The sequence below is a fragment of the Leptidea sinapis genome, chromosome 3 (assembly GCF_905404315.1).
Source record: "Leptidea sinapis chromosome 3, ilLepSina1.1, whole genome shotgun sequence".
Taxonomy (NCBI): Eukaryota; Metazoa; Arthropoda; class Insecta; order Lepidoptera; family Pieridae; genus Leptidea; species Leptidea sinapis.
Genome location: NC_066267.1, coordinates 11,052,963 through 11,077,783, shown reverse-complemented (window position 1 = coordinate 11,077,783; position 24,821 = coordinate 11,052,963). Strand labels below are relative to the sequence as shown.

Sequence of the window (24,821 nt, the reverse complement as noted above, 5' to 3'; positions counted from 1 at the left end):
ATGTCATCTCACGCGCGCCCGAAGGGCGCGTGGGGGATGATGATCGAGGCGATAGCCTCCTGCATCAGGTATCAGCGCTGGACATGACTATGTCCAGATCATTGGGGTGGGGTTCTTACGTCCCCCATGACGTTTTTCCTTCCGTTTTTCATCTTTACTTCCTTCATTTGGCTTCTTGGTTGGCGCCCCCGCTTGTCCCGAGCGATCGAGCCCCGTAGGAAGGATACACGGGGCGATCAGCTGGTCGGCGAGGATTTTCGGCTTCAAGACTTCCGGGACTAAGTGTTCTAGTTGGAATGCTTTTATGAAGGTGCCCAACATTCCAAATGCCTCGTCACTTTCGATTTGCCGAGGCCATGGGTATGGATTCGTCTGCCGCCACGTCTTCTGGTCGTGGGGTTGGCTCAGGATCGCTTCTCTCTAGGCGCAACAACTCTTCATGGTTGTTGCGGGTATCTACAAAAAACTCACTGCGGGTAGTTTCATATTCCTCATTTTTTTCCTCGACTTGTGGGAGGGGCGGCGTGGGGGAAGCAACAGGCTTTCTGGAGCCGGTGCGCGTAACCGTGCTTGCGCGTCTGTTGCGAGCCTCTTCTTTGTAGACCCGGCAGCTTGTGTTGCTTGCCGGGTGGGGTCCACCGCAGTTTACGCAGGTGGCGGGTTCCGTCAGTGGACGGCTGCAGTCTTTGGCTGGATGCGGTCCGCCACATCGTACGCAAGCTTGCTGCCGATGGCAGCCGTGCGACGAGTGTCGGAAACCCTGGCAGCGGTGGCACTGTGCTGGCCCTTTCTTCGAGCGCCACGGTTCTACCTTGATGCCCACCATGTTGAGTAATTCAGTTATCTCATATATGGCGGGGGTAATTCCAGGAGATCTCTTCAGGATTATAAAATATATACATCCTGGCCGGCCTCTTCTTGCTTGCACTCGCCGGCAGTACTCGGGACTGTACCCCCGTGAGCGCAAAGCATCTTCAATATCTGCTGGTTCAGTGTCGACCGGCAGGCCCCGAATCGCAAACTTAAGTCTGCGATCTGCCGGCAACGAGTAACTGAACCAGGGGAGCTTCGCGGTTTCTTCTTGACTTGAGAGGTACTGTTGTACCACTCTGTACTCTTCTTCGTCCGCTGGCAGGAAGCGGATCCCTCTGCGGTATGGACGGGCGTTTGCGTTCCGACCCAACTTCTCGCGCAGGATCTTCATGTGTGGGATCCATACGGGCATTTCTTCAACCGTCTGCGTCGGCATTTTTCCCTTTCGGGTGGTGGCGGCGGCCGTGGGGCCGGTGGTGGCCGTGGGGGCAGTCTGCGTCTCCATTTGGCGGCCGGGAGACGATGCAACTGCGGCGAAGCTCGCAGTTGGGGATGTATTCTGTGGCGGCATCTCAGGTGTGCTCGTCCGTATACGGGTGTGCTCATCTGTTGATGAGCGCTGGCTGCAAGTCGATGGAGGTGCGCTGTAGGTCTGCATCTCCTCGAGGATGCTCTCCACACTAATAGAATGATAGTTTGGAGAGAGCTTCTTTTCAACCGCGTGGCAGGCGGTCGTGACCAGACGCGCGTATTCCGCCTTAACACCCGCGACCTCGATCCCCAGATCAAAGTGCGCAACTGCGAAGTTGAGCATGCTCTGGCTACACAACATAATGTTGTGTGCTAGGGATTCGGTCTTAGGCTTCAGGGGAGCGCACTGGATGGTCTCGACTGCCGTGTCGTCGCGGGTCTGCTGTGGCGTCTTGCTGGGCGCTCGCGGCGGTTCTGCGCTGATGAGCGGCGCGGAAGCGCTAGGCGTCGTGTCCATCGGCGATTGTGGTCGCACGACGGACGGCTTCTTTTTCTTGGACTTCTTCGAAGACATAGCGTCGGGCTCCAACGTCGGTGGAGCTGGGACCGTACTTCACTGCTCAAGGCTAGCAGCACACATCCCTCCCTGCAGTTGTGCCGTTCTCCGGGGGATCCCGCTGGTGGGAAGCCGGGTAGTAAGTACTGAGCCTGGAGGGCAGCTACGTAGCCGGAGATCGGAGCTGGTGACAGCGTCCTCGCACCACGGATGATGGCGCGGCGCTTTCTGAGGGTAGCTTTAAAAATAAAGCGACTCAGAGAGCTAGGTTGACAACGAGCACGAGTGAATATGGCAGTACGGTTGCCAATCCGCGATACCCGTACTTCGTGGTCTTCTCTCGCCGCGCCCACATGGGCGCGGTGGGGGAATGCTGATCAGGACTTTTCGTCCCCTGCAGCAAGGATCACTCGCCGCCCGTTGAAACGGGCGGATCATTGGGGGTGAGAGTCGTTGCTCTCTGCGGTCGTCTTCTTTAATTTATGGTATGGTTGGGGGAGCGCCCTCCCCCTTTGTGGTCATCTTTTTGGAGCTGAGGGAGCGCCTGTTCCCTCAGCTGAGATCCGGTGATTGTTGCCGGTTTGCGCGGGCCTTGACGATCAGCCCCGAAGAAGAGGGAGGGCGATCAGCCGAGCCGCGCGCAAACACTTCACTCTACATCCTCGTCCCGCACGAGATCACGCGGGTAGCGGCGGCTGTCAGGTGGCCGCGCGTGCCAGGGGGCCAGATCTCGCAGATGATGGAGATCGGACGAGTCGGCACGCGCGAACATGTTGACGGCGAGACGACGAGTGAAGTCGTCCAAGCCCTCGACTCTTAGGTCCCTCTGGATTGTTTGGTTCCTCACGTACCATGGTGCGCCCGTGATGCGGCGGAGGATCTTGTTCTGCACGGTTTGCAACCTTTTCCGGTTAGTTAGATTCACGAGCGCGTACCATGCAGGCGAGGCGTACGTGAGTCGGCTGCGTAGGTGGGTCTTGTACACCAAGACCTTCACCCTCAGAGGGAGGCTTGAGGAGAGCACTGGACGAAGTAAGGCCATCGCGACGTTTGTCGACGCGGGAAAACGGGTATCAAGGCGCGCTTCACTTTCAAACGGTGTTGACATAGGTACTAGAAGTGACATAGCCACAGTAAAATGTCACCTTAGAATCATGTCACCATATAAGTGAGTTATAAGCCACCAGCGAGTAAGTATTTATTTAATATATTTATGATTAAATGTCTTATGTGCTAACTTTTTAACATCATACTAAACGGTGGTCTAATTGCCATATGGCAACAGCAGCAAACAGGAGGTTAATGGTGGATGTGGTAACGGGTTTATTTCAGTATCTAAATGTGGAAACTTCCACAATCTGCAATTACACCAATCAAAATATTAAATTTATATCATAATTTTGTACGAAACTACTGTTTTTTTTTAATAAAATAATATGTAGCAACCATATTCCATTCTATAATTCTTAATTTTGCACACCATTGCTGCACAAGTCACTCAATATCTAGAGCTCTACAAGTGTATGTAGCATTGTGATGTTTGCATGTTTGCAAACATAGGCAATAGTCATTCCATAAGGTATGAGCAACTATAACATATCTATTACCTACTTTTTTAAATTTCTATGGGGAGTCCTAAAAACCCAAAATTGTAAGCAGCATTTAGAAGGCCTCAGCTTCATGGGAAATAAGAAATTATTGAAATAAAAGAAATTGTATTTTCTATTGTGTATTAGAAAAATCTAAGACATTGTTATTTACATAAAACAAAACTTATATTAACTTAAGCATACAAGACCTTGTGTGAATAACTTTCTCATTTTAAAACTTTGAGAAAGTAAAAATTATTGTTAGTGTCTTCTAAACCCATATTTCTTTCGTTCATAGAACAAGTCTGTTTTCGAACTGCCCAGGTTCACAATCTTTGGACATCCATCTCTCTGTAACAAAAATTGGTATTTATCATAGTTAGAAGTTACATTTCATTCAAATATATTTTGATAACCAAAATATATTGTATATCCAAACTTAATCCACACAAATAACATTAGTAGTATGTTCTTTAAAATATTAATACAAAACTTAAAATTATGCATTGTAATATAAATGAACTTAGACATAAACTCAAGAACATGTTAAGAAACCTAAATAACAAAGCTACTGAAAATCTTATTCGATAACCACTACTTAAACCAGGTATAGCATTTGAAAAATAAAAAGCTAAACACATACTCACTCACACACACACACACACACACACACACACACATACACACACACACAATACATACTTTCTGTGTTCATAATTTGTTGCATAACTTCCATTGTTAGACCTTAAAATACGTTGATGTTTGTTATTTGACATTTTACATTGCACAACTGGGAAGAGACTGACACTGTCACGGGCTGTCCAAGTTTGGGGGTCGAGGGTAATTTAAGCAAAATTGTATTTTTTTTTTTTGCAACAAATAAAGATTTATTATTATTATTATTACTATTATATTCAAAATATATTTTTGAATTGAAACAATAACATACACTTTTTAAACCACACTCATTTCACTCATGAGGTAGGAGTCTGCTTTTTGAGAATTTGATAATGGGCCAAGCAATTTGTTTAGGCTGTTCATATAGACACTGCAATGTCTCGCGGTTTCACTCTCATAGAAAATACTACAGTAAATTTTCCATTTTGGTTGTAAAAGGACTTATCAGAGAAGTTACCAGATTGATATATGTGTAACATAGGCATATTTAAAGACCCACCTTAATGAACAGGAATGGCAGGAGGTTGTCAATTAAAAGTACCAGCAAGAGACAAATTGTGGCAACTTAAATGTCAATAACACAAAATATCTATGAAATCTGATAAAAAAAATGCTATAGTTGAAAATCTTGTGTGATAATAAGCAATTAAGTTAAAAATTATAAAACCTGATATTTATAAATTTAAGCTTATTTTTATATATTGTATTTATACACATATCTGAGAAACAAATATCAAAACCCTTTCATGAATAATTATCTAATAACTCTTATAATTGCAAATTCGCAAAGAATTCATGAAAAGTCAATCCAGAGAGTCAGTGATCACTCCGCTTAAGCTTAAATTCAAGACAGAAATTAGTAAAACTCATTATGACCAGAAAACACATCCAGTGGGTCTTTGTACCATATTTTGGATGTTCAACTATAACAAATTGAAAGCAATCTCTCAACTATCATTGTAGCCTTAATATTGGTGATCAAGCAGCTGGATGCCTGTTCCAATCTTCTCTCTCTGTTTAATTTGTTGGTTGTAATTGTGATAAGTTTGTTTCAATAATTTGATATATTTCATATTTATATTAATAAACTTACATCCTTCTCTTGGATAGTGCATTCCTTGCAATAATACGCGTCTGACACCCCAGGTCCACCACATATTACACACCTGCCTTGATACGAGCCATAATTGCACTCGTCACATATTCGGACTAATGTACAGGGCCGCACGTACGAATCACAAATTACACATTTACCATCACATTTCTCACACAACCGTCCAATAGCTGAAACAAATCATATATTACTAACTATAAGTTCAAAATAACCATACATATGTAAGAAAATAACTACAGATAATAATAAATAAAATTTAACTAACCTACACCAGGTTGTTTTCTACAAAATATAAGATCAGGATGATGTTTCGCCATTGTAGCAGCGTTAAGCGCCTAGTTCTAGCCGTGGAACTATGTGAGGTTTTCTAATTATTACGTTTAGTCAATAAATTAAACTTTTTCTATATGTATATACCAACAATGTGTATTTACATTTAGAGAATAAAAAAACATCTAGACGCCGACCGCCGACTAAAAATTGACCGGTATCACCAAAGAGATTTTTTTTTATTTATATTAACTGGCTCCGTGGACTAAATGTCGACGATTCGGCCAACGTCAAAGTGGAGAGATTTTTTATTTTAATTTAGCTGATTGAAGTATATAAAGAGCTGATTTAAAAGGAAATGATCGGTTGAAATAGCTGTGGTTTTTTTTGTGAACTGAAGAATAGGCAACAAGAGTTAGTACGGTTAGAAATAAACACCCATAATATTAACTACCTTGTTAGTATCTAATCTAAGTAAAAGGGAGAAATGTGTGAATGTAAGTTTGTGTATATGTATCTAATAGAAGCGTAGAAAGTATGGAGGATAAATTTGTAAAGAATCTTTATGAAAGGGGAATGGCAAGCTAATGCAACTTCTATTCCCATTATGTGACATCTGTACAGGGATGCCTTCGTTCTTAAATTAATTGTTTTTTTTTTTATTTGGAAAACCAACAGCTTTAAAAACTTAAACGATACTTAAGATAATTACAGAGAGCCAATTATAGGTTTCCACAATTAGTGCTAGAGTAGAAAAATTTAACTGACAACGTGAGCATATACAATTCGAAAATTACAATTTACATTATCATTAAAGTTAAAGTTAATGTAACAACTTAAGAAGATGTAGGGTTATAAGTAAAGAATTTATTGGCTAAGGCACGTCTTACAGAGTCTACGCTTGAACAGAAGAGATCTAAATTATTATCACTACTTGACAAATTGTTGAAGCTATTACTTGCTCGCCAAGTAAAAGTATTTCTTTTATAGTTTAGGTTAGTGTGATGAAGTCTTAGTAAATCATGCTGTCGCAGTAATCTAACAGGGGTATTGAACTGAAGCTTAGCAAGAAGGTCTGGAAAGTCAATTAGCCCTTGGGCTATTTTTAAAAGGAGAGTAATATCGGCTATTTCGCGACGATTCTTTAAAGGCAGGAGGTGATGTTTACTGCAAAGATTGAGGTAGTCATCAGAGCGGTATGTGACTTTCACACGATAACAAAGATGTTTGAGGAATTTCCTTTGAATATTTTCGATGCGGTTAACATACTTCAAGTATGATGATGATAACTTTGACAGGTGACTCGTCGTTTTTGCGTATATGGATCTTGCAGAACTTCACCCACACATATTGATATCCTTTATCTTTGGCAAATTGTTTAACTTTATTGAGCAGTGTTTTGCTATCAGCTGTTAAGTGATCGTTGATAAATATTCGCTTCTGGATGTACTCACCGTGATAGCCTAGATCACCTGCAACTATAATTTTTTTCAATCTTGCCGCAGCTATAAAATCTTCCTTTATATATCGGTTTAAGAAGTTAATCACAATATTTTTTTCGGAACACTGCAATTTACAGTACTACACAGGCTCTCAACAATAGTGTAAAGGTTCTCGCTTTTGTTTACCGGCACGCCCTTTACCTCAACATTATTGAGTCGTGCCCACTGATCTCTATTGGCAAGCTCTTGCTTTGCTTTGCCGATTTCCAGTAGTGTAGCATTTAGGGTATCTTGTAGAATTTGCACCTGTTTTGAAGTTTTTTCGGACTCTTGTAATCTGCTTTCTAAGTCCTCCAATTAAGCATTGTTAAATTCACATGCTTTTTTCAATCCCGCAAAGTCGGATTTAATGGATTTAATTTCCTCGACTAGTTTTGGTAGAACAGTGAGTTTTTGTTTTACCTTGCTTAACTCGTTCAAAATAGCGTCTAACTTCTCGTCTCTAGGTAGAGAGTCGCCAGGTGGCGACGATGAATCTTCTGATTTACATTGACATCGAACACCTTCACCGACACTAGCCTTACAGATTTTGCACTTCATTTCAAAAGAAAGAAAATGTTTGGCACCTCTGATAACTTTACGATCGGTAATTTCGTTTAGCGACGACGCGACGTACAAACGTTTGCTCTGTGTGACTTTTGTCAGCTTGACTGTCATTGTGAAGTTGTTTGAAGATTTGAAACGATTTTTGTTAGGTCCAACAAGCAGCTTAATGAGTCAGACAGGATTAAAGCCTTGATCATCTTATGTGATTCAACATATGACACCGCCTCTGACAGGGCAATTGATTCGCCAGTAAAGATGGAATTCTGCGGTGGACTTTTGTAATTTAAAATTATATGGAACTTAGGGATCCAAACTGCAGACCCAACCCAGCTATTGTTGGATAATTTGGATGCGTCCGTGTACAACGTCACCCAATCAGACCAATCAGAAGATATAATGGAATTAAATTTTCTATTGGCTTCAGGGCAGTGTTTAGTAATTCCAAAGTCAAAGTAAATTTTAGGTTGGAAAATGAGAGACTGACATTCTACTTCAAAGACTGGGCATAAGGCTAATTGGAATTGGAGTAGAGGAAGGTGAACGTTGTCATATGCCGCTGAGATATCTAGAAAGACCCCAACAACATGCTCGCTTCTAGAAAATGCTAAACGAATTTCAGAAGTAAGGATGCTTAAGCTGTCCAGCGTACCCTTACCTTTCCTAGAGCCATATTGGCTATTAGAAAGGAGATTTTTATTTTCTATTATCCATTCTAATCTGTTTTTACCAAATTTTCTATAATTTTGGCCAGAACTGACGACAAAGCAATGGGACGATAGGAGGAAGCAAACAATGGGTCCTTGCCAGGTTTAAGGATGGATAATTTGAGTTTTCCAAGAATACGGGATTACAGAGGAGGAGAAGAACGAATAGAGAATATTAAGAAGGACGTTTTTGCTAGTGGTAGATTTACAAATGAAAGAGTAAGGTGTACCATCCGCGCCAGGAGAGGAATCACGAAGGTTATCAAGAACAGATGTGAGTTCGGAGAAGGAAAAAGGATCGTTCATTTTGTCTGAGTCGGAAAGGGATCGGAATGGGAAATCGGATCGGGGGTAAAAAGACAATCAGATTCAGGGACGTAGGGAGGAGCTAGATGGCAAAAGAAGTTTTAGAGACTGAGCGTTTGGCGATTAAATAAAACAACTGCTTGACGAGGAATATGTGGAAGATATGATTTATTTGAAAGTTACATGATATACACTGGCCTGCAAAAGTAAGTATCACACTTTTCAAATTAATTTTTTTTCTTAACTATAGAAGGTAGAGATTTAGAGCTAGTTCAGACATGGCGGATTCCGCGCGGATGCAAATCGCGCGGTTGAACCGCGCGGATCCTAATTACATTAGCGCCTTACAAATCGTTCATACCTGTCCGCACGGATTGACAATCCGCGCGGCTCAACCGCTAAGAGCTAGTTCAGACATGGCGGATTCCGCGCGGATGCAAATCGCGCGGTTCTAAACGCAAGTGTTCAGACAGGCGCGGATGTACATGCGGAGTGCCGTTATTCGCATAGGGTGACAGTCCAATCATGGAAGTCGAAGAAGCAATATGTGTGTACTTGTTGCTCCGTAAAAAAGAAAGAAAGAAGAAACGGCAGTATTGGGTGCATCCAATATTACGCGATCGGTTTACTCATGGTCAGTTTCAGACTTTATATCCAAAATTAAGAAGTTTTGAACCAAAATTCTTCAATTATTTGAGAATGTCGATAAATTCATTTGATGAATTATTAGAAATGATGAGTAAACAAATTGAATCTAATGATACCCATATGAGGTCAAGCGTGTCCCCAGAAGAAAAACTCGTGATCACATTAAGGTAAGATATTTATTTTATACGTCAGAATATATATTTTGTACTATAGAAGACTGTGAATCGTCAGTGCTATTGCATGATAAAGGCGATGGAGACTCTCCTGGTACTATTGTAGAATATCCAGTGAAATATCCTTGTGGGTTTGAATATTGTTGGTTTTGCCAAAATACTGCATTATGCGTGTTTTGCTGGCTCGTGATATGAATAGGCGATGGTAATTTCTGCCCTTTCTGTATTACCTGGAGCAATTCAATTTTAGTAGCCAATCGTTTATTTTCTGGAACTTTCTTTAACTCTTTATACAATGACATGCAAAAAAGTTTATCATCATCATCTTGCTTTGACATACTTTCTTGTATTTGTCTTTGTATTTTATCTCTTGATTCAATACTATTTTCTAATATGTTAGCCAATCGCTCTTCTGAAGTAATTTTAGTTTTCTTCCTTTTATTGGGTACCGGTTGTATTTCACGTGCATTTACAAAATTATCTAGCTTTTGGTCAATGTTCCGAATTTCTTCATTTTTGGCTTCATCTATGTTTGTGATAGTTTCTTTGTTTTCTATCGTCTTCTGAAGAAAAGAAAGCCGGTCGAAATACATGTATTTTGAACCTTTACATGCACCAGAACCAGAAGGAATTGATTTGCCTTTCTTGAATTCCTTATTATAAGCATCACGGATGTTCTTCCATTTTTTTTGTAATGATACACCTGGAACAGAAATCACTATCTTTAACAAATATAAATACAGTAGCGGTTAGGTAATTCAAGACACTCATTATGCTTTAACTAGCGGACCCGGCAGACTTTCAAAACGATACAGATTAATATTTTATTTTTCAGATATCTGGGTACTGGTTGTTCCTTTGGAGAACTACATTACAACTTTCGTCTTGGCAAATCTACAATCACAGGAATTGTCCGTGAAGTATGTGAAACTCTGTGGGAAAAAGTCACAAAAAACGTCATGCCTGAACCCAGCGAAGATATATGGAAGAAAATAGCTAAAGATTTTGAAAAATATGCAAATTTTCCCAATTGCATAGGCGCCATAGATGGCAAGCATATAAGGATTACAAAACCCAAAGATTCGGGTTCTTTGTATTATAATTACAAAACTTTTTTTTCCATAGTACTGTTGGCACTTTGTGATAGTAACTATTGTTTTACTTTCATAGATATCGGATCTTACGGAAAAAGTAGTGATTCTGCAATTTTTAAAAATTCAGCATTTTATAAAAGGTTAATAGAAAAGTCATTACACATACCAAAACCTAAACCAATATCTGAAACAGATCCTAAACCATTGCCATACGTCATAGTTGGCGATGAAGCGTTTGGTTTATCCGAAAATGTAATGCGACCCTATGCAGGTAAAGGGCTATCATATGAAAAAAAAATATTTAATTACAGGTTATCAAGAGCTCGACGTTTTATTGAATGCACTTTCGGAATTCTGGCAAACAAGTGGCGCATTTTTCATAGGCCTATAAACGTGAATATAGACTTTGCCGAAGACATAATAAAGGCCTGTTGCGTGCTACACAATTTTGTTAGAACTAGAGATGGTATACAGTATGAAGATACTTTACATACTGCGCCAATGAGTAATCTTATTACATTACATGCAGGAAGGGGTACACCATCATCATTAAACATTAGAGACAAATATGCTAATTACTTTGTGAATGAGGGTCGTGTAGAATGGCAAGACACGAAAATATGAAATTAAAATTGTTACAGTTCGCGCCAAATAACTAAACTCAAGATGGCGCGTCGCGTTGGTGGGTTGTACATACGAGTATTACAGTTAATAGCTATACGTTACTGTGGTAACGTGATAGTTTTCCCGCGCTCGTTACGTACCGCCAAACAACGTTATACACATTTCAGTTATTTGGGGTGGACTGTCTATTACAAAACATGTAAACTACCCTGGTAAAATGTATAATTAAATGTCTACTGACCAAAAAGAACCTTCTTTTCCAAAGAATCCTCATTTTCTCCAAAAATCTCCACCAGCTCCTGCCAAGCTCCGTTTTTAATCGTTTTGTTAGAATATTCTGCACATTGGATGTTCCACAAAGCAGGTCTTTTTTCCACCTCATCGATGAATAGCTCGGTGTCGAAGCGATCCATTGTCACCGTCCGATACGCGCGGCTTCCGCGGAGCAACTGAACGCCCTCTAGGTACGTCAAGTAAATAAAACCGAGCGGCGACCGCGCGAATTCATTTTTAGCGGTTGAGCCGCGCGGATTGTCAATCCGTGCGGACAGGTATGAACGATTTGTAAGGCGCTAATGTAATTAGGATCCGCGCGGTTCAACCGCGCGATTTGCATCCGCGCGGAATCCGCCATGTCTGAACTAGCTCTAAAAATGAATTCGCGCGGTCGCCGCTCGGTTTTATTTACTTGACGTACCTAGAGGGCGTTCAGTTGCTCCGCGGAAGCCGCGCGTATCGGACGGTGACAATGGATCGCTTCGACACCGAGCTATTCATCGATGAGGTGGAAAAAAGACCTGCTTTGTGGAACATCCAATGTGCAGAATATTCTAACAAAACGATTAAAAACGGAGCTTGGCAGGAGCTGGTGGAGATTTTTGGAGAAAATGAGGATTCTTTGGAAAAGAAGGTTCTTTTTGGTCAGTAGACATTTAATTATACATTTTACCAGGGTAGTTTACATGTTTTGTAATAGACAGTCCACCCCAAATAACTGAAATGTGTATAACGTTGTTTGGCGGTACGTAACGAGCGCGGGAAAACTATCACGTTACCACAGTAACGTATAGCTATTAACTGTAATACTCGTATGTACAACCCACCAACGCGACGCGCCATCTTGAGTTTAGTTATTTGGCGCGAACTGTAACAATTTTAATTTCATATTTTCGTGTCTTGCCATTCTACACGACCCTCATTCACAAAGTAATTAGCATATTTGTCTCTAATGTTTAATGATGATGGTGTACCCCTTCCTGCATGTAATGTAATAAGATTACTCATTGGCGCAGTATGTAAAGTATCTTCATACTGTATACCATCTCTAGTTCTAACAAAATTGTGTAGCACGCAACAGGCCTTTATTATGTCTTCGGCAAAGTCTATATTCACGTTTATAGGCCTATGAAAAATGCGCCACTTGTTTGCCAGAATTCCGAAAGTGCATTCAATAAAACGTCGAGCTCTTGATAACCTGTAATTAAATATTTTTTTTTCATATGATAGCCCTTTACCTGCATAGGGTCGCATTACATTTTCGGATAAACCAAACGCTTCATCGCCAACTATGACGTATGGCAATGGTTTAGGATCTGTTTCAGATATTGGTTTAGGTTTTGGTATGTGTAATGACTTTTCTATTAACCTTTTATAAAATGCTGAATTTTTAAAAATTGCAGAATCACTACTTTTTCCGTAAGATCCGATATCTATGAAAGTAAAACAATAGTTACTATCACAAAGTGCCAACAGTACTATGGAAAAAAAAGTTTTGTAATTATAATACAAAGAACCCGAATCTTTGGGTTTTGTAATCCTTATATGCTTGCCATCTATGGCGCCTATGCAATTGGGAAAATTTGCATATTTTTCAAAATCTTTAGCTATTTTCTTCCATATATCTTCGCTGGGTTCAGGCATGACGTTTTTTGTGACTTTTTCCCACAGAGTTTCACATACTTCACGGACAATTCCTGTGATTGTAGATTTGCCAAGACGAAAGTTGTAATGTAGTTCTCCAAAGGAACAACCAGTACCCAGATATCTGAAAAATAAAATATTAATCTGTATCGTTTTGAAAGTCTGCCGGGTCCGCTAGTTAAAGCATAATGAGTGTCTTGAATTACCTAACCGCTACTGTATTTATATTTGTTAAAGATAGTGATTTCTGTTCCAGGTGTATCATTACAAAAAAAATGGAAGAACATCCGTGATGCTTATAATAAGGAATTCAAGAAAGGCAAATCAATTCCTTCTGGTTCTGGTGCATGTAAAGGTTCAAAATACATGTATTTCGACCGGCTTTCTTTTCTTCAGAAGACGATAGAAAACAAAGAAACTATCACAAACATAGATGAAGCCAAAAATGAAGAAATTCGGAACATTGACCAAAAGCTAGATAATTTTGTAAATGCACGTGAAATACAACCGGTACCCAATAAAAGGAAGAAAACTAAAATTACTTCAGAAGAGCGATTGGCTAACATATTAGAAAATAGTATTGAATCAAGAGATAAAATACAAAGACAAATACAAGAAAGTATGTCAAAGCAAGATGATGATGATAAACTTTTTTGCATGTCATTGTATAAAGAGTTAAAGAAAGTTCCAGAAAATAAACGATTGGCTACTAAAATTGAATTGCTCCAGGTAATACAGAAAGGGCAGAAATTACCATCGCCTATTCATATCACGAGCCAGCAAAACACGCATAATGCAGTATTTTGGCAAAACCAACAATATTCAAACCCACAAGGATATTTCACTGGATATTCTACAATAGTACCAGGAGAGTCTCCATCGCCTTTATCATGCAATAGCACTGACGATTCACAGTCTTCTATAGTACAAAATATATATTCTGACGTATAAAATAAATACCTTACCTTAATGTGATCACGAGTTTTTCTTCTGGGGACACGCTTGACCTCATATGGGTATCATTAGATTCAATTTGTTTACTCATCATTTCTAATAATTCATCAAATGAATTTATCGACATTCTCAAATAATTGAAGAATTTTGGTTCAAAACTTCTTAATTTTGGATATAAAGTCTGAAACTGACCATGAGTAAACCGATCGCGTAATATTGGATGCACCCAATACTGCCGTTTCTTCTTTCTTTCTTTTTTACGGAGCAACAAGTACACACATATTGCTTCTTCGACTTCCATGATTGGACTGTCACCCTATGCGAATAACGGCACTCCGCATGTACATCCGCGCCTGTCTGAACACTTGCGTTTAGAACCGCGCGATTTGCATCCGCGCGGAATCCGCCATGTCTGAACTAGCTCTTAAGATTAAAAACGTTTTGTTGCAAATTTTATAGGCTTTGATTCTTAGAAACTAAAATTATACATTAGTAACATTTTAAACTTAAAAAAGATAAAACAATGAAAATAGACATTTTTAGTTTAGTGTAAAAAAATTCAACTAAAATGTATTACATGTTATTTAATTTTTAATAACTGGTATTGCCTCCTCGAGCTCTGATTACAGCTTCGAGCCGGTTTGGCATACTGAACACTAGGTTTCGGAGCCGATGTTGGGGAATATTCTCCCATTCTTCTACAAGGGCCTGCATTAGTGCCCTGAGGGTAGTAGGTGGTCTGCGATTTCTGACTAGCCTCAAAAAGCTCATCCCAGGCGTGTTCAATAGGGTTGAGATCAGGACTTCTTGATGGCCCAGCCATCACGCTGATACCGACCTCCTGAATATACTCTTGTACGATATGAGCCGTGTGTGGCCGGGCATTATCATGCATCAGCATCGATCCATCACCCATGTTTGCTAAATACGGCCCTGCATATTCATTGAGAATCTCTAGAGCATATCTTTGCCCAGTGAGGGTGCCATTTTTTATGGCTACTAGCTCTGTGCGACCTTCTGAAGATATGCCAGCCCATACATGTACACTGCCTCCACCGTATTGGACTCTTTCTGAGATGCAGGCTTGAAGGTATCGCTCACCAGGTCGCCTGTAAATACTTGGCCTTCCACCAGAAGTGTAAAGGGAGAATCGAGACTCATCTGCAAACAAAATTCTTGACCATTCTTCTTCATGCCAATGCATGTGTTCACGGGCGTATCGCAGTCTCGCTACTCGATGCTGTCTCTCGAGTTTTGGGCCACTCGCTGGTCTTCAGGGTTTCAAATTTGCTTCAGCAAGTCTTCTTCTCACTGTACTGTCACTAATGTCCTCCGGGTCTGAAGTAGCTATTGCTGGACTTCAACTGAATTTTGGTGGCGATTTCTTAACACAATGGAAATAATATAACGATCTTTTCGGGCACTGGTACACCTGGGTCTGCCATTACAAGGTCTCCTCACATGGTGTCCAGTCTCTTCGTACCTTCGCTTTACCTTCTGGACCGTTCGTACCGTCACACCCACCATTCTTGCAGTGCGATGCATACTGATGCCTAGTTCCAGAAAAGCCATGATCCTAGCACATTCTTCAACTGAAAGAGGCATGATAAATAAATGTGATGCGCTTTTTAGCATAATTTTTTTAAAACAAGACCCATCAATCTTGAAAAAATTTAAAACAGAAAGAAAAATGTGAATGGTAAAATTGTAATTCGGAAACGTCCACTTTGAAAAAAGGAATGATTTTGTTTTTGAAGTATTTTTTTCAGCCAATTCTTAAAAGAAGGTTACCGACTATAAAGTTTTTATGTGCAAAATTAAATTCACTTTGGAGTCCTTTTTATTTCGAAAGTATATCTTGTGAACTTAAAACGTTTTCCCAATTTTAAAAGTGTGATACTTACTTTTGAAGGCCAGTGTATATACAAAATCCTTAAAACTAGTTACCCAATTACAATTGTTACTTAAAAAATATTTACAAGTTCAGAAAATACACACCAGTACTAAAGCTTACATTTTAACCAATAGTAAAACGTTTCATTCAATAAGAAATGAGAATAATATTATGTGTTCTATCTCGCTCTAAAACTAATGCTATCGCAGTAAGCCGGCCAGCGAACGCGGTTTGTTTAAACTCGCGTCGAACCTCGATCATACGATGTCAATGAGCATTCAGCACCTACTCTGTCGCTCATTGATTAAAATTGCATGAATAGCGATCGACCCCCGAGTCCCGACGCGTCAGTAGAGAACGCTCGGCCTTGCTGTGCGGTTGTGTAACGCGGAGCATATGACTGATCACGTGAGTATATCTGCGGTCGTCGAGAGAACGTAAGATGCTTGTACTTCAATGAGATGACTACTGGTGATCTGTATGATTCTATGAGTTGATGTACAGCATTATGAAATGGTTCTTATCAGAGCTAATATTACGTTATGTAAAATAAAATGTTCTTTTTAGAACGAATCTTTCGGCATACGCTTATTACAGTTATTATGCACGATTACTATTTCTACGATCTATAATGCTACGAAGGTATTACGTTACACGTTTAGATATTAAACATTTGTATTAATTGATATTATTGGTTGTAGGTACAGCTACAAAGTCATTAATAAAAGAGTTTGGGTCATTGTTTGAAATGTCCGACATGTCAAAACCTCTTCGATACGTTTTTATATTTTTCCAAATGAGGGAAAGGGGGGATAAGGATTCACAGAATTGACGCCATCCAAGGGATTTCTTTTTGGAAAGAAATCTTGATTGAGGTTTAGTCAATAAATTAAAACTTTTCTATAAATAAACAATGTGTATTTACATTTAGAGAATAAAAAAAAATCCAGACGCCGACTAAAATTGACCGGTATCACCAAAGAGAATTTTAACACTACCCTGAGTTATGATGACTATGAATAATTAAGGAATCATTGACAAATACAATAATTTTTGACATTCGTAATCATAGAGTACATTTTATTAAACAAAAATCCGTAGCCTTAACTTTCAAGCTTCTTCAGTCATTATCATTCACATATTTAGACACAAGTTGTGAGTATATTATACAATCTGCTTAACAAATCTTATAACTATATTTACAATACTATGACTACATAAAATTAAAACTATCATTACGTGGAAGCGTACCAAGAATACTGGCAGCATTACCGTGTTGAAAAGCAAGGCTGATCCGTTGACCGAAATAGCTGCCAGCGCTTGGGTTTCTAGTAGCCTTATTGAGGCGCGAAGATAGTATTTTGAACACTCTCTGCGCCTCTGGGCCCCACGGGCCAAGTGTCTCGACACCAAACGGCACAAAGATGTATAACTCACTAAGTTGTGAGTAAATGTCACTTATTTGATGAATTTGACACTTGGTAGTTGCAACTTTCAGGTTTGTTGAACCAAAAGTTCTCACTACTCTTTGTTGATAAACTCCATGTAAACACGAAAGCATGTGATTTAAATTTTTAAAATTATAATATTTACTACAATTAATCTTTCAAAATGACTGCAAATAGTGATGAAAGTGACAATGAACATGTTGAAGAGGTAAAAGAAGTAACCGAAGAAGAGGATAATATCACATTTAAAGATTTAGTAAGTATACAGTATAACCTATGAGGTGGTTTATAGCTTCCATTTACATGTTAACAATACAACCTTATTACCCAATAATATTGCTTATAATCTTGTATAACTTTATTCTGTGTTCTGTCTTTATATTATCATGTAATAAGTTAAAGTTAAATATTCGGAGCTATGATGTTTAAAGCTTTTATATTTTTCATGTTAGGGTGTAGTCGATGTATTATGTGAAGCCTGCGAAGAGCTAAAATGGAAGAAACCTTCAAAAATTCAAAAGGAAGCAATTCCGCTGGCTTTGCAAGGCAAAGACATAATAGGTTTAGCTGAAACTGGTTCCGGAAAAACGGGAGCGTTTGCTTTACCAATACTTCAAGCTTTGTTAGAAAGTCCTCAAAGATATTTCGCCTTAATATTGACACCAACTAGAGAACTAGCATTTCAAATCTCAGAACAGTTTGAAGCCCTAGGTAAGTTGAATGATGTAGACTTGTTTTTTTTAAGTGTGATTATTTACTATGAAAACAGCTTAATTTATACTTTCAGGAATATTCAGTGTTATAAACATGTTAAATTTAGTAACTAACTAACATAACTTACATCTGAAAATTTATTAGATTGAATACTCAAAGCACTCGCAGCATTTTATTTACCAATCCCAACAAAATAACAAATCCATTTCAGTTAATTCATAATGTTGTTTTTAAAAACAAAGTTTTGAACTTTAGTTAGAAAGGTTAAAATTTCGCTGGTATAAAAATTTAAAATTTTCTAATGCCAAGCACCAATCTTATCTCAACCACCAATATTATATATAAAAATAAAACAAGTAAAAATCCATAATATTATTTTGATGATATAAATGAAAGTTGATTGACCACCTAAACTTATAAGTTTAGCATGGGTAAAAGTGAACTCAGGGGTACACATTGCACAAAGAGATAGGTATGTTCTATAATGATGTCAAAAGTTCCCAGAAAGACAGGGAAAATTTTGTGAAGGCTGGGGGATTGGCATGAGTAAATTTTAAAGTTGTAAAATTCAGATATTCCTAATCTTTTCTTATATTTTATGGGTAATAATAATAACTGTTAAAATAATTAATGTAATTAGACACTAGTATTATATAATATTCTCAGGTGCAAGTATAGGAGTAAAATGTGCAGTAATCGTTGGAGGAATGGACATGGTAGCCCAAGCACTTACATTGTCCAAGAAACCACACATCATCATAGCAACCCCAGGAAGATTGCTGGATCATTTGGAGAACACAAAAGGATTTAATCTGAAAGCACTGAAGTTTTTGGTAAGATTATTTGTCTGTGCTTATCTACTCCCATACTAATTCATATTCTCACATATAAGTATCATAAGCTACAGACTCATGTACTAATTGCAAAGTTAGTCTTGTCAGGCTCGGCCCAGTGGTTTCTTAGATTAGCTGGACCAGACCGTCAGACAATTTTTGTAAATTGCTTTATTGTTGTATTTCCAGGTAAACAAAAATATGCATTTAGTATTATAAAGTTATTTTGATGTTCATCACCATTCACTCATATAATGTTGTCACTATTCTGTGTGATTAAACAAGAAAATTCTACCATTATTACTAGAGATGCAACAAAATTTGTTTCAAATTCAGTATTACAAAGTTCTACCAAACTTCGTCTCCTGCCGAATTTATAAAACATGTTGTTTCTAAACAGTTTACTTATTTTATGATCATAACATAATAATTTTATAAATTTTCTCTTAATATTTCTAACCAGTGTCAAGTTGTGGTGGAGGAAAGTTAGTGTCTCAGCTCTTTATCATAAATATTTCCGGCTTCTGAGAAGAGCCTCTCATTGTAAACCTTACTTGCTGGGCAACATAGAAACATTTTTGCCACTTTGGCCATAATTGAATATCTAGCACAGTTTTTCTCCCACCTTTTAAACAGATCTTTAGTTCTCTTTAAAACCAGGCTCATCACAATAAAACTAGAGCTCATGGGCACTAGAACTTTTATCATTTTCATTACCTTTTTTGGCCTGTCTTTGCAGCAATCCCAGAATATTTTGTCAACTTTAATATGTAAACTTATGTCTTCTTCAGGCAAGTAATAGAATCTTCTTCATTGGTGTCTGCTTTTGTCGCCCAATTCAATACGTATTTTGAGAGTCGCTAAAAAAATTAAGAACGCACATGTTGCACCTTGTTTGAATCAAACAAGTAACGCAAAAGTGCTCGAAATTTAACTGGAAATCATATTTAAACCAAACATTCGGCTGAATTCGAGATTCGGCCGTTCTGGGTCCACATTCAGTGCAACACTTATTATTTACATGGGGTTGGGCAAGTCCGGCTAGACACATTTAAGGAAATATATAACACAGACTTTTATTTTTACATATTTATCTTTGTTTTTATTCTTTAGATGTTTGCTGAATCTGGTTATAGTTGGTTTTATTCAAGTAACACAACCCAGTACACACAAGAATTATGAACCCATTAGAGTAGGGAAGTAGGGAAAAATTCATTAATTTAAGTACATCTGATTGTATTCTAGGTAATGGATGAAGCTGATCGTATTTTAAATATGGATTTTGAAGTGGAAGTTGACAAAATACTTCGAGTTATACCCCGGGAACGTCGTACATACCTCTTCTCTGCCACAATGACCAAGAAAGTCCAGAAACTACAGAGGGCTTCTCTGCAGGAGCCTGTGAAGGTCGAGGTGTCCACTAAATATCAGACTGTAGATAAACTACAGCAGTTCTACATCTTTATACCTGTTAAATATAAGGTGAGAAATTGTTTCTATAGATTCTTAAGTACTCTATTGTTCACTTTTTTTTAAATAATCTACTTAGGTTTTGGTCCATACTAGATTTTCCATCATAATTTTAGTCAAGTCTCCTGATTTTTATTTGTTATATGTTTGTCACAATTCTTATTGCTTATTAAATGTAATAAGTACTTATTATTGTCAAATGGTAAAAAAAATAGGTAGAATTAATGTCAACTATTTGTAAGTTGTCATGTGGGTAGTAAGAAAATCCATTTTGAAATAACTTTTTCGCATGGGCTTATCATACCGAATGAGACATTAATTATTTTGACGGGATATTTCGATCTAATTGCATGAAAGATGGTCGTGGAGGATCGATTCGAAATATCGGGATCAAATTAATTAAATAATATAGTTACTATGTTAAAGTTCAGTGATGACAAAAAAACGAATGAGATGTATACCATAGGGGCGTCTATTCCTTTCCATTATGGTGATAATGTTGATGAGTAAAGTCGGAAATGTACGTACAGTTCAGTTGTTCGTTAACCAGGACGTCTACTTGGTGCACATTCTGAACGAGATGTCTGGCAACTCGTTCATCGTGTTCGTGTCGACGTGCGCAGGCGCGCTCCGTACGGCGCTTCTTCTCCGCGCGCTGGGCGTGTCCGCGGTCCCGCTGCACGGACAAATGTCACAGCACAAGCGACTGGCGGCGCTCAACAAGTTCAAGAGCAAGGCGCGATCCGTGCTCATATGTACTGATGTTGCCTCCAGGTTATTGAATGCTCATTTTTTCCACTTCGATGGACAATAGGCAAAAAACCTATTTATTCGGTACTTTACATCTCTCAAAATTATAGCAAAATATTTATCGCTTAGAAAGTAACTCAAAAGTATTTTTAATATGTGACCGCCGGCAGTTCTGACGCGCTTGATCGAAGGTGTGCATGTACTATGTCACAGCAAACAAGAGTTGCAAACATTTTTTGCCGGCATACTTTTACGTCGCTCTGACCAATGGCGTCGCTTTTTCAAATATATGAATTTTCCAATTACTTTTGAGCTTTTTAAAAAATCATAGAAATTGTTTTTAAATAGTGCAAAAGTAGTTTTTGTGTAAAAGACAGTTAATTTTTACCACTTGCTAACTCAAAAAATAACCTCTCTGACGACCTTTCTTATGTGGAACCACCCAGCTGTGGAATGAGCTTCCTTCTTCGATATTTCGACGAATTTTGTGGTCCGTTCGTTTTACCTCCTATTCCATTAAAAAACAAGGTCTATATGGGATGGATTTGTGTTGGCAGAGGTCTGGACATCCCACACGTGGACGTGGTCATAAACCTGGACATTCCGCTGCACAGCAAGGACTACATCCACCGAGTTGGACGCACGGCGCGCGCGGGTCGCTCCGGCAAGTCTATCACATTCGTCTCACAGGTAGCTATCAATTCTTTTATATTTTTACATAAATGTTAAATATAAATGCTTGAAGTACGAATTGGTTTGTAACCGACTTCAAAAAATGAAGAGTGTTTATTTTTGTTACCAGACTCCTCCATCGTTTATGGGTTTTGATTTTTTTTCTGCATCGTCATTCTTCCAAATTGATCCCATTATAAAAAAATCAATTCTTGATGAGTGAATTTATGTTTACATACATAAAGCGTTTTTGATTTATTTTACTAACAAATCAAACATGTATGGAAAATATTTTTGGTGAAGTGGAACTGACGGCGAAGAACAAAGCTACCGGAACTTGATAAGTTTTTCAAGTGTGGCAACAAGTTGTCAATATTTAAGACCATTAGAACCATGTGTCATAGGCTTGTTTGTTTTTTTTTTTAATTTTTTTTTTAATTTATTTAGTGGCACGGGATAGGCTTGTTTGGGCTCATTGGAATTGCCATCAGACAGTTATGTAAAATAATTATGGTCTATTAGATTGTAATGGAAATATCATATAACATGTGATAGTTTAAGTTCATGTGTTATATATTCATGATATCACTGCTTTGTTTTTGAAGTATTCATTGCTACAGTTTGACTTTTGTTGTTAATAGTTCACTAGTTGATTTTGCTAGTACTGCCAGAAAAATAAATACCTTTTTACTTAACCCAGATTCTTTAATTTATTTTTCATCTTTATAATAATTAATAATCTGCAGTCCAACACAACATTTTATTAAATCAATCTATAATACTGAAAAAAGAAATCGTTGTTTATTCATTAATAGTAATATCCTAGTGATGCACACCGTAACAATGCCGAAAACCGAGTAGTACCTACGCATTTTCCTCGTCATTGAAATAAATGTGCTATTTTAGTTCCTATGTTCGCTAAGATTTTTTAACAGAGATTTCGTATGATTTAGTATGAGACAGCCGCCGTTACCACAAAGTTTCATAATATACAGAGACAGGCGAAATAATTTACTAGATGTTCATGAAGTTGATTTTTTTTTACTTTGACAGTACGACGTTGAGCTGTACCAGCGTATAGAACAGCTGATCGGCAAACAGTTGCCGCTGTACAACACAGAGGAGAGTGAGGTGATGCTGCTGCAGGAGCGCGTCGCCGAGGCGCAGCGGCTCACCAAAATTGTGAGTTATTTTTAATAAATTTACGTATAAAAAAGTGTGTGTACTTATGTATGTACGCAAGAAGTTATACTTCTTTGGCCTAACGAAGCAAACATCCTTAAAATTATTTATTCTTCGTGGTATGCTACGTTTGTAGAAAGAACAATATTGCAAAAATCTTGCAACGATGGCTTTGACAATTTATTAATTATTAAATAACGAATACGGCTGTATGGGCTTGAACCCTTTGCCTATCCTAATAATGGACAAAGAAACCAAAAAAAAATAACGAAAGTCGCAAACGTCAGAACATTTTAGGAACCAACTTCACCGTTACTTTTGTGTTAGTGATGCGCGCGCATCCTAATATTTCACTCCCATTATATTTTTATAACACGCTTAAAGAAGTATAACTTCAAAAGTAAGTATTAAGTGTTTGTCGGACACACCTCATGTTTACATCGTAGTGGTACTGCTTTTTGTATGTTGTGCCGTTGGTCTTTTATTTACAGTAGGTATTAATTAATACACAACAATTGTACGATTCTCTATTCAAATAATTACTGATGTTGAGCGGGAAGCGAAAATTTTCTCAATAACTTCTCCTCCGACAACTATTTACTATGATTATGACAACTATTTATGTGATTTACTATGATACTTTACATTTACTTTCGAAATCGAAAGGATACGTCATCAAGCCAAATATAATAATAATAGGCGTCGATGATCACCATCCATTTCCAAATTAATTTGTAATAACCTAGAATTTATCCATAACGAATTTGTATGATAACATTTATTTTATTTTTAGGAAATGAAAGAGTTAGAAGATAAGAAAGGTGTAAGAGGCAAGAAACGCGGCGCGGATTCCGATGATGATACGGAAGAAGCGGCTGGTGTGAGACGAAGGATCAAGGGTAAATCAAAACACGGAGGCAAGAGGAAACGGTGAAATATAAATATACCCAGATATTTTTGTTTTATTTATTGAACGGTTTCGGAATTCATATACAAAGAACAACACCTTTTTACCTAAATGCGTACAAATGGTATTTATGGGAACTTACTTTATCATGAGCAAATATAAACTAATTATGCCTACTACTCGGCCGATTTGAGTATGTATTTTGTTGGGCGATGTATATGCTTTTATAATAGGATCCAAGTTTTTTTTCTAAATACATATTGTGTACAAAAGTCATTAGTGAGAGGGTCCTTTGCACCGGATGGCGGCTAGATTATGGGTGCCACAACGGCGGCTATTTCTGCCGTGAAGCAGTAATGTTTAAACATTATTGTGTTTCGATCTGAATGCCGCCGTAGATAGTGAAATTAATAGGCTAATGAGACTTGAAATCTTATATCTCAAGGTGACGAGCTCAGTTGTAGTGCCGCTCAGAATTTTTGGGCGGCTGAAATGTGGAATGGCTTTTGGTAATGAGAAGGGCGTATCAATTACCATCAGCTGAACGTCCTGCTCGTCTTGCCCCTTATTTTCATTTAAAGTTTAGACTCCTTGAATACTAATAGGCACATTTCAAGAAATATATTTTTTTTAAATAATAGAGGGCAAAGGGGCAAGAGGCTCTCGTTATGGGGAGTCATGAGGCCACCACCCATGGAATCCGCAACACCATTGGTTGATTTTTTTATGGAATAGGAGGACAAACGAGCGTACGGGTCACCTGGTGTTAAGTGATCACCGCCGCCCACGATCTCTTGCAACACCAGAGGAATCACAAGAGCGCTGCCGGCTTTTAAGGAAGGTGTACGCGCTTTTTTTGTAGGTACCCATGTCGTATCGTCCCGGAAACACCGCGCAAGGAAGCTCTTTCCACAGCTTTGTAGTACGTTTGTTGATATTAAACCAGATGCGTTGCCGACTTTTAAGGTATGAGTATGCTCTTTTTTTAA

The 24,821-nt window shown here is 38.5% G+C and overlaps 7 protein-coding genes across 8 annotated transcripts in view; 3 read left to right on the top strand and 4 right to left on the bottom strand.

The window, feature by feature from the left end:
* LOC126979166 (CCR4-NOT transcription complex subunit 3) overlaps nucleotides 1-24,821 on the bottom strand; it is a 101,999-nt gene that overhangs the window by 46,681 nt on the left and 30,497 nt on the right. The gene's annotated exons all lie outside the window — the stretch shown is intronic.
* LOC126979306 (PHD finger-like domain-containing protein 5A) lies at nucleotides 3,554-5,707 on the bottom strand. The gene is made up of 3 exons (XM_050828558.1): nucleotides 5,487-5,707; nucleotides 5,201-5,391; nucleotides 3,554-3,780 (listed from the first exon to the last, which is right to left on the bottom strand). Exons 1-3 carry the CDS (start codon nucleotides 5,536-5,538, stop codon nucleotides 3,691-3,693), a joined length of 333 nt encoding a protein of 110 aa, XP_050684515.1. The 5' UTR covers nucleotides 5,539-5,707; the 3' UTR covers nucleotides 3,554-3,690.
* LOC126979234 (uncharacterized) lies at nucleotides 8,945-11,154 on the top strand. Its single transcript, XM_050828511.1, has 2 exons — nucleotides 8,945-9,364; nucleotides 10,206-11,154. Exons 1-2 carry the CDS (start codon nucleotides 9,075-9,077, stop codon nucleotides 11,086-11,088), a joined length of 1,173 nt encoding a protein of 390 aa, XP_050684468.1. The 5' UTR covers nucleotides 8,945-9,074; the 3' UTR covers nucleotides 11,089-11,154.
* Nucleotides 9,355-11,741, bottom strand: LOC126979268 (uncharacterized). The gene is made up of 2 exons (XM_050828553.1): nucleotides 11,330-11,741; nucleotides 9,355-10,073 (listed from the first exon to the last, which is right to left on the bottom strand). Exons 1-2 carry the CDS (start codon nucleotides 11,499-11,501, stop codon nucleotides 9,379-9,381), a joined length of 867 nt encoding a protein of 288 aa, XP_050684510.1. The 5' UTR covers nucleotides 11,502-11,741; the 3' UTR covers nucleotides 9,355-9,378.
* Nucleotides 11,739-13,961, top strand: LOC126979253 (uncharacterized). Its single transcript, XM_050828534.1, has 2 exons — nucleotides 11,739-12,008; nucleotides 13,265-13,961. The coding sequence occupies exons 1-2, from the start codon at nucleotides 11,837-11,839 to the stop codon at nucleotides 13,957-13,959; spliced, it is 867 nt and encodes a 288-aa protein (XP_050684491.1). The 5' UTR covers nucleotides 11,739-11,836; the 3' UTR covers nucleotides 13,960-13,961.
* LOC126979224 (uncharacterized) lies at nucleotides 12,184-14,391 on the bottom strand. The gene is made up of 2 exons (XM_050828500.1): nucleotides 13,974-14,391; nucleotides 12,184-13,132 (listed from the first exon to the last, which is right to left on the bottom strand). The coding sequence occupies exons 1-2, from the start codon at nucleotides 14,261-14,263 to the stop codon at nucleotides 12,250-12,252; spliced, it is 1,173 nt and encodes a 390-aa protein (XP_050684457.1). The 5' UTR covers nucleotides 14,264-14,391; the 3' UTR covers nucleotides 12,184-12,249.
* On the top strand, nucleotides 17,372-23,879 carry LOC126979192 (probable ATP-dependent RNA helicase DDX47). Its single transcript, XM_050828439.1, has 8 exons — nucleotides 17,372-17,560; nucleotides 17,757-18,015; nucleotides 18,685-18,851; nucleotides 20,097-20,333; nucleotides 20,872-21,095; nucleotides 21,629-21,761; nucleotides 22,797-22,925; nucleotides 23,719-23,879. The coding sequence occupies exons 1-8, from the start codon at nucleotides 17,468-17,470 to the stop codon at nucleotides 23,857-23,859; spliced, it is 1,383 nt and encodes a 460-aa protein (XP_050684396.1). The 5' UTR covers nucleotides 17,372-17,467; the 3' UTR covers nucleotides 23,860-23,879.

What these genes read in the sequence shown, in the direction of transcription:
- LOC126979306 (XM_050828558.1), bottom strand. Translation starts at nt 5,538, where the DNA reads ATGGCGAAACATCATCCTGATCTTATATTTTGTAGAAAACAACCTGGT. An exon ending in TAGAAAACAACCTGGTGTAG is followed by an intron (nt 5,392 to 5,486) that starts GTTAGTTAAATT and finishes GATTTGTTTCAG; the next exon opens with CTATTGGACGGTTGTGTGAG. An exon ending in GCACTATCCAAGAGAAGGAT is followed by an intron (nt 3,781 to 5,200) that starts GTAAGTTTATTA and finishes TTTTTGTTACAG; the next exon opens with AGAGATGGATGTCCAAAGAT.
- LOC126979253 (XM_050828534.1), top strand. Translation starts at nt 11,837, where the DNA reads ATGGATCGCTTCGACACCGAGCTATTCATCGATGAGGTGGAAAAAAGA. An exon ending in GGAAAAGAAGGTTCTTTTTG is followed by an intron (nt 12,009 to 13,264) that starts GTCAGTAGACAT and finishes TTTCTGTTCCAG; the next exon opens with GTGTATCATTACAAAAAAAA.
- LOC126979234 (XM_050828511.1), top strand. Translation starts at nt 9,075, where the DNA reads ATGGAAGTCGAAGAAGCAATATGTGTGTACTTGTTGCTCCGTAAAAAA. An exon ending in AAACTCGTGATCACATTAAG is followed by an intron (nt 9,365 to 10,205) that starts GTAAGATATTTA and finishes TTTATTTTTCAG; the next exon opens with ATATCTGGGTACTGGTTGTT.
- LOC126979224 (XM_050828500.1), bottom strand. Translation starts at nt 14,263, where the DNA reads ATGGAAGTCGAAGAAGCAATATGTGTGTACTTGTTGCTCCGTAAAAAA. An exon ending in AAACTCGTGATCACATTAAG is followed by an intron (nt 13,133 to 13,973) that starts GTAAGGTATTTA and finishes TTTATTTTTCAG; the next exon opens with ATATCTGGGTACTGGTTGTT.
- LOC126979268 (XM_050828553.1), bottom strand. Translation starts at nt 11,501, where the DNA reads ATGGATCGCTTCGACACCGAGCTATTCATCGATGAGGTGGAAAAAAGA. An exon ending in GGAAAAGAAGGTTCTTTTTG is followed by an intron (nt 10,074 to 11,329) that starts GTCAGTAGACAT and finishes TTTCTGTTCCAG; the next exon opens with GTGTATCATTACAAAAAAAA.
- LOC126979192 (XM_050828439.1), top strand. Translation starts at nt 17,468, where the DNA reads ATGACTGCAAATAGTGATGAAAGTGACAATGAACATGTTGAAGAGGTA. An exon ending in TGAAAGCACTGAAGTTTTTG is followed by an intron (nt 18,852 to 20,096) that starts GTAAGATTATTT and finishes ATTGTATTCTAG; the next exon opens with GTAATGGATGAAGCTGATCG. An exon ending in CTATCACATTCGTCTCACAG is followed by an intron (nt 21,762 to 22,796) that starts GTAGCTATCAAT and finishes TTACTTTGACAG; the next exon opens with TACGACGTTGAGCTGTACCA.